Source organism: Acanthochromis polyacanthus, chromosome 10 (assembly GCF_021347895.1).
Source record: "Acanthochromis polyacanthus isolate Apoly-LR-REF ecotype Palm Island chromosome 10, KAUST_Apoly_ChrSc, whole genome shotgun sequence".
Classification (NCBI taxonomy): domain Eukaryota; kingdom Metazoa; phylum Chordata; class Actinopteri; family Pomacentridae; genus Acanthochromis; species Acanthochromis polyacanthus.
The window spans coordinates 24,809,486-24,821,144 of NC_067122.1; the positions used below are offsets into that span (position 1 = coordinate 24,809,486).

At 41.6% G+C, this 11,659-nt stretch overlaps 1 protein-coding gene across 4 annotated transcripts; it reads left to right on the forward strand.

The window, feature by feature from the left end:
• The first annotated feature begins 209 nt into the window (after positions 1 to 209).
• On the forward strand, positions 210 to 11,155 carry tnip1 (TNFAIP3 interacting protein 1). 4 transcript variants are annotated; one of them, XM_022195726.2, is made up of 18 exons: positions 210 to 333; positions 1,393 to 1,575; positions 2,205 to 2,348; positions 2,497 to 2,582; positions 2,787 to 2,846; positions 3,496 to 3,705; positions 4,322 to 4,416; positions 4,855 to 5,014; positions 5,253 to 5,345; positions 5,468 to 5,533; positions 6,849 to 6,980; positions 7,092 to 7,220; positions 7,302 to 7,436; positions 7,528 to 7,653; positions 7,796 to 7,879; positions 8,351 to 8,566; positions 8,794 to 8,881; positions 10,236 to 11,155. In XM_022195726.2, exons 2-18 carry the CDS (start codon positions 1,428 to 1,430, stop codon positions 10,331 to 10,333), a joined length of 2,070 nt encoding a protein of 689 aa, XP_022051418.1. In that variant the 5' UTR covers positions 210 to 333; positions 1,393 to 1,427; the 3' UTR covers positions 10,334 to 11,155. The 4 variants fall into 4 exon arrangements, with proteins under 4 accessions (XP_022051418.1, XP_051810569.1, XP_051810571.1 ...); XM_051954609.1 differs by lacking the exon at positions 210 to 333 and adding an exon at positions 418 to 556; XM_051954610.1 differs by lacking the exon at positions 210 to 333 and adding an exon at positions 535 to 556 and having other exon boundaries at positions 8,441 to 8,566.
• The last annotated feature ends 504 nt before the right edge of the window (positions 11,156 to 11,659 follow it).

Consider the following 11,659-nt stretch of genomic DNA (forward strand, 5'->3'; position numbering starts at 1 on the left):
CATATTGTTTTATAACGTGAGCCAAATTTAGATGTTAATATACATATCAAAAAGTCAGTCATGTGAACAAGATTTTCAGTTCTCATAAAATGTCTATAATGAAATGTGGATATGTAAAGCATTTGGCTCCAGTGTTTACATTACCGCTAGCGGCTCCGATTGGTCCCCCGCTGACCGATAGCAGCGCTCTGATTGGCCCTTCGCGCTGTCAATCATCGCTGTTTACATCAAACGTTGCGAGGTGGAATTTCCCAGGTTACAGCATAGACTCAGTACACCACTTCCGCAATAGATGTCTGGGCAGAGAGACGAGAGGCCACTGCGAGCAGAAAGGTACCCAGCCAAAAGACACCTCTTTGTTTTCTGGCTCGTCGTTTAACTCGGCATTCCGACTGACTTACTGCACCGATAAAAGTAGTGGGTAAATGAGAGGAGCTAGCGGCGTCCCGTCCCGCACTGTCATCTAGTGTTAGCTAGCCGACAGCTAACGAAGATGTTGCTAGCAATTTGCATGACAACAGCGAAAACTAATATTAGCTTTCTTCAGCCAATCAAGGTAGCTATCATTAGCTACATTGTGCTGTATTTGACTCTCGTCTGTCGGGTAGAGGTTTGTTAGCAGGATTCACGTCACGTTTTATATATTTTTCCCCTCTTCTTTTGTCTTTTTTCCCTCGGATTGTAGTTGTCATATTTAGCCATCACAAACGCTAGCACACTTTTGCCATATGTCTCTCCCTGGCAGGGTAGCTTCATGGTAATATTGCTGCTTTTGTCTTCTTAGAGCCATCGGATGGTCTTTATTTTCTTTAGTTTACACTCATCCTCCTACAAAATACGGCTTAGTAAGAGGTCGACAGCGTTGGTCCAGTGGTTTTACAGTAGACCATACAGTGGGATGGTTGAGTGGGTGATATTTAATTCATCCACAGTCGAGAAGTGTCAGAAACATTATATGAGGTTGCTTTTTAGTGGTTGTTGTATTCCTGTGTTATATGTTCAACAGGGTTAGTAGTTTAGGTCACAGAACCAAGAGCTAATGCTTCAGCTGTGGTCTTCACTTACATGAACACTTGATTTAATATTTATTCATTTTGTTGCTGTTGTTCTGTACTTTGTTCTTTCTGATGACCTCTACCATTAAGTCAGGATTCAAATACAGCTGCCTGTAGTGCAAAAATAGAAATTTCCAGCTGCTTCTCTTCTTGCAAACCGTGGACTATTATTGTAGACACAAGCAATCTGAACTGCTTGTATTCTGTAATTGTCAGCTACTTCTGACTTCTTCTTTATGTGTTCTTTTATCTTCTGCTGAGCAATTTCCAGCACTTTATATCAGTTTTTTTTACATTGTTTAAAAAAAATAACAGTGTTTGTGCGTTCTCCCCACAGTTCAGAGGACCATGTATAGGAAGTAAGCGACGGCAATGGAAGGGAAAGGTCCGTACCGCATCTATGATCCAGGTGGGAGTGAGGTCAAGGCCAGGGAGGAGGCTGGAGGGGGAAGCAGCTATCGACAGCTACTGGAGGAGAACAGCATATTGAGGGAGCGGATGAAGGGACTTAAGAGCTTAGGTAAGTTCCTAAAGAGAACATGGTTATCTGAAGGCTGTGGACTTGAGGGTAATGCCACCTGCTTTTTGGCACTGCACGTCTGCTGTGTGTCTCAACGAAAGATTTTATGCTTCCAGATTTGTACATTTACAAGAACGCTCATTTCTTTATTGTAATCTGCAACATGTAGAACAGATATCTGCTTGATTTTTTTCAGCAGCGCGTGATTATTACTGAGTATAAACTTGATTCAGCCATACAAAAGTCATATGATGTATTCCATAACAGCTTGCATGACTGCCTTTTCATTCAAAACACAACCATACGACACAAACGCAGAGCAGGGCTGACACACAGGAATTCGAGATGGTATGTAGTAAAACCTGATAGTCTTCGCTGGTTTTCTCTTTAAAGGCTCGCGTACCAATGTGAGTGTCCTGATTGCTTCTCTTCTGACTCACCAAAGCAGTGCTGTTTGACACGTAATGTCTCACTGAGCTTCTGTCACATCCTATTTGATGACTGCTCGTGCTGATAGTAGTAGCCTTAGCAGCATTTGATGGATAAAAAAGAGAACGTGAAGTTGGTTTAAGTGAAACTCGGCTGAAGTGCTGCCGGACAGAGACAAGATCTCTCTCTGAAACTTGCAGGCGATTTGCTGGAAGAGTCTCAGTCGGAGGCATCGAGGCTTCGGCAGCGAGTGGAGGAGCTTGTGAGAGACAACGAAGCCCTGAAGTCCTCCAGCTTTGCTGCCAGTCTGTGTATGGGAGGACCTGTTCAGACTGAGACACAGAGTAGGTCCCACAGATTATATCGTGATGAGGAAGTTCATTTTGTATAATTGTATTCTTATTTGTGGATTATTTCTCTGGGTGGTAACGATGTGGCATGGTTTTCTACTTTACTCCCAGTTGGCACTGATTTTGCTGTGGTTTCTCTCAGGTAAACCCTGTTTGCACACCACTGCAGAGCAGAAGGAGGAGCAAACAAGCTGTTTAGGGAAGACCCTTCAGTCTGAAAAGCCTAATGTAAGTAATTTGTTTTTTAGAGCTCTCTGTTCGGGTAGAAAAGATTTTGTGATGATTGTAAAACTGTAAATAATGCAGATATTAAAGGGGCCTAATGTGCAATATGTTGTAGTTAGAGATTGTTTACTTTATCGTTACATGTTTTTGCTACAATTTTGAACACTGCATTTATTAAAGTACACCGTGACTCTCTGGTCTTTACAGGAGGCCTTATCGGAGTTTGAGGTGGTGAATGTGGAGGGAAAAACTTCAGATGCCTTGACTGTACGTACCCAATAAATACTTAGCTTTAACAGGAGGTCAAACTTTTTAAATCGTGTAGATTGTTCCAAATTAGGACCAGTTTAAAATTGCAATTTAACCTATTAAGGCTAAATTCAACCTTTCCTTGTTGTAGTTATTTCCTCAGCATTGGAAAGATATCCTTGGTGTGTTGACTCACCAACAAACTCAATACTGGTAGCTCCAGCCTGAGTCAATCGGGGGAAAGTCCAGGATTATTACTGACTAGAATTACACAGCTGATTCATTCACATCCTAGTGGATGTGCTAATAGGACTCTGTGCCATTACGTTTCAGACACACATGGTGTCAAACCTCATTATCGACTGGCCTTTCATGTTTGTTGTATTGTAAAATTCTTTTGACACCGTTCCCACGCCTAAAAATAGCATCTTGGTTAAAGTGTCCCCACAACCACCTATAGTCTGTGCGGGTTATATTTAAATCCAACAAGGAAAACTGGTTTGACTTTTCAGATAAATCAGCTGCTGCTTTTCACAGACGTAATAGCATGATGACTGTCACGCCATGCTTTGTGCTGGTCTAAATTTGTGTGTAATTGTGGGCTCGCCTACTGAGTCAGTTTGAGGGGAAAGGCTGACTGACTTTTTACCTATGTGGGTATCTCCAGGCCGGGTCAGTGGCAGGAGTAATCCCCCTCCTTCCTCAGGAGAACATCGAGCTCGCGAGCCAGCTGAAGAGGCTAGAGAGCTCTTTCAGCATATTTGCAGAGGAGTCTAACCCAAACCAGCTGTTGGCTCACCTTGGCCGCATGGCTGTGGAGTTCCACCATCTTTCCTCTAAGGTCCAAAAGAATGAACAGAGAACGTCCCTCCTACAGGTACGACACACAACAGTTTAACAAAAGTAATAAATGACAATTCACCATCGCACTCTTTAACTTGAAGTTTTTACTCTGAGTTCCCTCTATGGTAGTGTATACATTTGAGTCATTAATATATTAACTCTAAACCATTTACACATTTTGTTTTACCTTAAATATTGTATTGTGTTATGCCTGATTTGCCAGATAGTTTTGGAGCTTCTTGCTGACTTATAAAAGCCTTTTTGTGGCAGATTTTATGGATGGTAGGTGTAGAGAGGAGAGCTTGAACAGATACACATGTAAGAATTTGATTTTTGTTTTTTAGATTTTCTTTAAAATTTTCTTTCCTTTCAGCGTCTTATTAAGTAGTATGTGTGGAGAGGACACATGTTTGTGCTTGATATACAGAAAAAGAAATGCTGCTACTGGTACACAACACTGGTAGTGGACGAATAGTCACTCAGGCATCTGCACTGATTGCACTTGACACCAGACCTCTCTGCTTTATTTGACATTTTACTTTAAACCGTTATAGTTTGTGTGCTGCATTAAACAAAGACAGTTCAAATGTGCTGCATAGTGACCATATTACTGTTAAGACTCATGGATTCTTTTGCTTTTGTTTCTGTAGACTCTCTGTGAGCAGCTCAGACAGGAGAACAATGAGCTTCGAAAGAAAATGGAAGAGGATCATCATATCAGGAATCGAGACTTGGAACAGCTGAGGTAATGTTTCTCCTTTTCTTTTAACTTGGCCGCGCTTTGTGTTGTTTCTGCTGGAGCACAAACTTTTATTGTTAGTGAAGCCAAAAAGAACAAAACGTGTTATCGGAGCGCATCACTTCACTACAGACAACACCAGCCTTTCATTCTTGTGGTCGAGGTGTTTTTTGTTTTTTTTAACCATGTGGAAGTTTTTGTTTGCAGCGTGAAAACTGTTTTCATAAGAAACATTACACATTCTGTGTCATAAATGTGGACGATTGCCAGTGCTTTCACTTTCGGTGGGGGGGATTACTCCAGTGCTTTCTGTTGCCCTGACTGCACACAGTGGGTTTTGTAGGTTCTTCCCAAAAGGCCTCTTGAAGCGCAACATGTCAACAAACGCTGGATAAGGGATCTTGCTCCTCTGGCGCTATCATTTTCATTTTCTTGCCACTTTAGACAGGAGAATCAGAAACTTAAGGAGCTGGTCACAGGAGGAGCAACAGCGGCATCGGCGACGTCGCCATCTGACACCGAAACGCCAGAGGCCAAAGAGGAGCCAGTTAAGGAGGAAGCTGCTGCTGTCCGACCTAAAATGGAGGCCTCAACACCGCAGAAGGTAGTGGGAATTCAATTACATCACTAATGTATACTCTTATTCTGTACAGGCACAATGTGTAGCTTGGCTTTATTTGAATCTTTTCGTTGTGCGAAATATATTTTCATTGTACATTTCATTTTCTCTTTTAGAAATACTTTCAGCTGATTCATTTCTTCAAACTTTCCCTTTTGTAAGCTCACACAGTGTGCGTAACAGAGGATTGTTGTGGATTTAGGAATATTCTGTGTTCCCCCAGAGTGGAAAAGCTGCAGAGAAAACCCCAACTAAACCTTGTGATGTAGAGGTGTACGAAAAGAAGATCAAGCTTTTGGAGAAGCAGAGAAAGGATGTGAGTATTACTTACTTATTTGCTTACTTGCTGCTCATCCTCTTTTGCCATAGGGGAAACTCTCTGTGTAGTTTGTTTCCTATATGTTCAGTATTTGTTTTACTTTCTGCTGCTGCTTACAGGTACTGGAGGTGAACAAGCAGTGGGACATTCAGTGGAACTCCATGAAGTCACAGTTTGAGCAGAAGGTACAGTAATGACTTTACGACTGTTAAAAGGGTGTGGGAAGACATCGCTGTGTCCTTCACTGATGCTGCTGAGCTCTTCAGTCCAATTTCTTTTCATTCAGACTTTTAATTTTGAATGCAGTTTTTAAAATAGTTGCTACTTTTTATTATGGGTTCTGTGGTGTATAAAGTCTGTTCAGTCTACTTCTGATGTTTTTCACTCATTTTTTTATTAGCTTTCTTTTGAAAATGTTCCCTTGTGCTTGTATTAAAATGCAAAGACTTCTTTTTTGATTCAGGTAAGCACATGCAGATACGACTGGAAATTGTACAAGAATGTATCTACATGTACAAAACAAAAGTAATCAGCTGACTTCCACTTTCTTAATTACACCTCTTTGAATGTTCCCTATTGTCTTAAGGTATTGCTTTAAATACTTGTGTGTCACTTTAGTTCATGAATTACACACATTTTCAAAGTGGCTGTAAAATTTTGCTTCCAGTTTCTGTCTTCACTATTTTCCCCAACAAGGATAAACTGAGCCTTGAAATCGATAAGCATTGCTAAATTATACAGAACACTATTATTGTTAAGAAGAACTGTAGCCTATTGGCGCCACATTTTTGCACTCTGTTAGTGAAATAGTCAAAGATTTCGTAACTCTTCTGAATGTCTTTTGAAAAACACCTGATTTTGAAGTTTGTGTGCATCATTTGGCAGCTGTCTGTGTTTTTTTTTTTTTTTTTAATGTGCTTGTCCAGTGGAAAAGGTGCAATCTTGCAATAGCTTTGCTATCTGAGCATACTTACCACAAGGCCTGTCACACTTCAGCAAGAATTCCCCTCACCTCTCTGGTACCCGCTGACTTCCTGCTGTGGTGCAGTCAGAGGGCAGCAGAGACACACACATATACACACTCTCACACTCACACTCACACACTTCTGCCTGTGCACACCCAGTTATATGAAGAAACCTGTATTCACACTTTGTTCAGACGGAGACACCATGCAGCCTTTGGTTTAAACCACAGAACCCTAGATATATCCATTTGCGTCACTATGTTCGTTCATATTTTACACAAAAACAGCACTGCGTGTTTGCAAATGTGTCCTTGTTGCTGCGGCTTAGTTTGTAATTTGATAACACATCATTTCCAGGGCTGTACTTTAACGCATGCACCAGCTGATGTTTATCTTCACCAGAGTTGTTATCGCTGAAACGCATATTTATTTTTTTTATTTTTTGGTTTGTGTTCATGAAAATTGTGCCTCAGAGCTGTGATTAGCAGACTCTGTGAATGCTGTCCCTACCTAAATGGTTTAAACTGTTCCTCAGATCACAGACCTCAGACAACGACTGGCCGAGTCCCAGAAAACGGTGCTGGAGCTGGAAGCCGAGCGAGAGCAGAGGCAGCGCGACTACGACAAGAAGCTGCTGCTGGCCAAGTCCAAGATTGAAAATGTACAGGTGAGGATACAAAAACGCCAAATCCAGGTGAAATTCAACATCACACAAGGAGAAAAAGTTTCAAAAGGCTTTAGGAGAAATGTTAATGTTCTGGGTGTGTGTGTGTTTCAGGGGGAGAAGGAGTGTTTAAACTCTGAAACCACTGAGCTGAAGCAGAAGATTCGCTACCTTCAGGATCAGCTGCTGCCGCTCAGCAAACAGAGAGAGTACCAGGAGAAGGAGATCCAGCGCCTCAACAGGGTGAGTGTGAAACATGCAAAAAGAGCTATCAAACACACAGGCGTTTGTTTTTGTGTAATCTTTGTTTTTGTCCTACTTCAGGCGTTGGAGGAAGCCTTAAACCTGCACTCCCCTTCATCCTCCCAACAACCTCCTGGCCAGGGCAACTTTGCAGATGCAGCCAATAACCTGAAAAAACAGGAACTGCTCACTCAGATTGCCGTACTAAAAGAACAGGTCAGATGCTTAAGAAATCATAATGCATGAATACACACAGTTATGCTGCAATTACACATGCATTTCCTGAACTTTTTGTTTTATGCTTCAGGTGAAAATCTTTGAGGAGGACTTCAGAAAAGAAAGGAGCGACAGGGAGCGAATGAACGAGGAAAAAGAGGACTTAAGGCGGCAAGTTGAGAGACTCCAGGGTCAGATCACTAATCTGACCAATCAGGTAAGCTGAGTGTGCACAGTCTTGTCCCATATATGAGGAAATCAGGAAGTCTTTGCTCTTGTCTGCTGTAGTGAATAGCTATTATAACAAAATGTCTGTACGACTGATTTGCTCATCTGCTTATTGTCCTTTTGTGGTTTAGCTTCATCAGGCGCAGAACGAGTGTCAGAGAGAACGAACAGAGAGATGTAAACTGGAGAGACTGCAGATGCAGCATCACAAACAGGTACTGGCTACAGCTCAGGGCTGAGCTTGAGAGTATTGCAAATATATTGAAATTCTGAATAAAATGGTGCCGTCATTTTATTTTGGCAGTGCATTAAATCAGGGAAAACTTGACTGAAAGTTGCTCTTTAAGTCTTTAGAATGAATTGGGATGAGCCAATGGTGGTAAACGTTGCAGACTAGCGCCCCCTTGTGACAGAATGCAGTCATAGATGACTGAGCGACTAGACTGACTGTTCTTTAGTTCTCCCTGGACAAATCAATACTCCAGCACAAGAGCCTCCCTCCAGCTAGCTTGTTTGTCAGTGCACTCGGGATCAGCAGGTGGAACATTTCCAGTCCTCTGTGGGAGGCAGCTGCAGCAGGGTTGAAGGTCAGCAGCGGCCCATGCCACGACATGGCCGCTGCGTTCGCTGAGAGTAGCAGCCGTGCACTGATTGGGGATCACATGTGTACTTGTGATCCCTCGTAGGGGCAGCAGCAGGAAAGACGTACCTCAGACCCCACGTCAGGCTCAGTGAACGGCCCGCTGAGCCCTCCCTACTGTGGTCCCTTTGTGCAGGTGGGACCGCAGGGCCTTGAGGGTTGGCCCATACACTTCCCTCCCAGGATGCCCAATGCAGCAGGCGCCACAGCCGCAGCCGCCGCAGCACCACCCCCTGTACGAGACTTCCAGCCTGTTACCCCGGTAAGGGTGCTCTAAGGCCCCTCTGTCTCTGTCTCTGGAGTGACTCTGGTTCACTGAGGAAACAAGGCTCTTCTTTTCTCTTGCCTGTACTCCCCTTACTTGCTGGGAGCCGCACGCTTACATTCAATAACCATTGCTAGGTTACGGCAAAGGCTTACGGGCTGCTAGCTTTGATGATTCCGGACATTTAGAGAGTTTAACTTAGACGGTGCTTTCTCTTTGGTCAGGGTTTTCCTTGGCAGATGTCATTCCCTCAACCCAGAGGGGCCAGAGCAGCAGTAGGAGAGAGTTCGAGACCACCACCAGAGAATGCAGGTAAGGCAAAGTCAGACAAGAACACCTTTTTGATTCTTATAAATCATTTTTTTTGTACGCTCTTTTATTGCTACAGGGACAAGTTGTGTTGCTGTGTTTTTGTTTTTATTGTTAGTAAAACTCCAGTAAAGCTACCAAAGCTAACCATGTGTTTCTTGAAGTAGTCAATCTTAAGACAATCCAATTCCTCAAACTCTAACATTGTGTGTGGCTCTCAGTCACAAGCCAAGTTGCTCAAGCTAAAGCTGTTATTCTTTAAAAACGGGCCACAACTAATGCTTTTAGATTTTTCTAAATGCTGCATGTGTTGCCGACAGTTTTTCAGTTTATTTCAGCTTTGTTTTTAATACTTAGTAGTACACAATAATGCCAATAGGACAGGTTGAACTCCGCAAAAATCCATCAATTAATCGATTAGTTGTCAACTATCACATTTTCTCTCAGTTATTTTCAATTATACAGTCTGAGCAATTATTCTGAATTCTCTGATTCCAGCTTTTTAAATGTTCATATTATCTGGTTTCTCTATTCCTCTGTGACATTAAAATGATTATCTTTGGGTTGCTGCTCAACAATTTTTTTTTTTAAAACATTTTCTGACTTTTTTTAGACCAAACAACTAATCAAACGATCAAGAAAATCACTGATGGATTAATTAATATAGGAATTACTCATTAGTTGGAACCCTACTTGAAATGTACCTTTTAATGGACGACCCCTGCACAGCACCATGGTGTGACTCACTGTGCTTTGAGGTGTTTTTGTCCCTGCTACAATTGGCTGGAGACCTTTAGCACAGAACTTTAAGCTACATCAGGCTTAAAGCAGACGATACTCGTAATCTGGATTAAATTATCGTTTCTATTAATGAAAATTGTCAAGAAAATATAGAATATTATTGGCATAATTCTTTAATGCAAATCATCTCTGATGCCCCGATTGTTGTATTTTAATTAAAGCTGAAACAGTCGCTCATGTTTAGCTTAATTTAAAGCTAAATGAAAAGATAAACATCAGAATTTTAAACGACAGTCCTCTCTCTTCTCTCTAAAGCCTGACCTTATATGTATATGTCAAAGTCCTCTGTTTAACCCAGCTGTGCCGCTTACGGCCTCGTCCCACTGTAAAGTTTGTTTTTGTTTGTACCATCTTACCTGATCGGTGTGAAAAGGCCTGTAATTTGCTAAAGTCCTCTCTGTTTCCTCTCAGACTGCTTAAAATACAAAATGTTAAAAGATTATTTTGGGATTTTGGGCTGACGATGTCCAAAAAACAGCCCTAAATTCAGATTAAAGAAATCAAAATAGCAGCAAAGGTCGTGACTGTGAAGGTAATCTTGAACTTGTTTCTGCAGATCAGTCAGCAGCAGCAGCAGCAGCAGCAGCGGCGGCCGCGGCAGCAGCAGGATTCGGAAAAAGGGAGCGACAGAACATTGACCCTGGAAAGCACTAAAACGTCACCGTACCCACCGAACAGTCTGGGTAGTAGCATGAAATCAGTTTGTTTTTGAGTTGACAAGGTGTGATTTGATCTATAATTTTCCTACTGAACTGTAGATATCCTATTGTAATGTTGTTTATACTTGCGTTTTATAAGGCTATTTGTGAAACACTTCGCTATTCTGAATATATACATGAAATATTATTTAGATTTTTTTATCGGGAACTTAAGTCATTTGTTAAATAGGTTGGAATAATTAACATTGTTCAGTTGTTTTGGGTTTTTTTTCCAGAAAAATATTACCTATGTGATTGTTTCTCTGCAAGTACGTAACAACTTAACACTCGGTTTGTTACTTGTAGGGTTACAGGAAGCCATTCCCCAATATGACTACATATACTCATTCCAACAATGAATGATTATATAGGTACACTGAATCATAGAATTTACAATGTGAATGTTAATTGATTTATGAGGGTTTCTTCAGTACCATCGATGTTATAGAACTGTCCCATATGTGTAACTGTTCAAAAGTGGTTGTTGAAATACAAAAATTTTGGGAAATGAATTTTGATGGTATCATACCAAAAACATTGATTGTGATTATGATAATTTATTTATAACCTGCTGTTTTGATAGTTGCATTGACTAAGTGTAAATCATTGTCTTTAGTAATGCTGTTCTTTCTATGTTGTTAGTGTAATCCCAATATATTGTAGCTATTGACATTGTATGTTTGTATCAGACACAATACACAATGCACAGTACATACACAACCTTTTTCTTTTCCCCATGATGATGGACCTAATCTCATTAAACAACACTTCTACTTGATTTGACCACTCATTCCGATATTTACACTCATCTTGCTGCATCCTGTACTGTTGCTCAGTTTAGCCCCAGCGCGCGTCATCTCGAGGTCACGGCAGCAAAACGTTGATGACTACCTTCCTCTTCATACCTGTTAGGTCTTGTGAACTTACTGAGTTTTAATTTAGTGCGACTGAACATTCGAACTCTGCTCAGGCAGCAGCAGCAGCAGCAGCAGGAGGAAGATTTTCATCAGTACTCAGAAGGCCCTAGACCCCGTGTTACAGCAGTACAGCCGCTCTTCAGAGGAAAAACAAAACCCCCTCTGCCAGGATGTCTGGCTTTGCTTTCTGTCCACTCCAACAACCAGCAATCCATGCCTTGCCGACTGACCTGTGAACTGCTGTAACACCAAGTCGAGAGGCCCGATAACAGACACAGGATCCACACCTCGAGATCATTACCGTTTTTAAGAAGGTAAATCTAAACTTAAAATCAAGCCTTGCCTGTTTTACCTGAATCCCAATT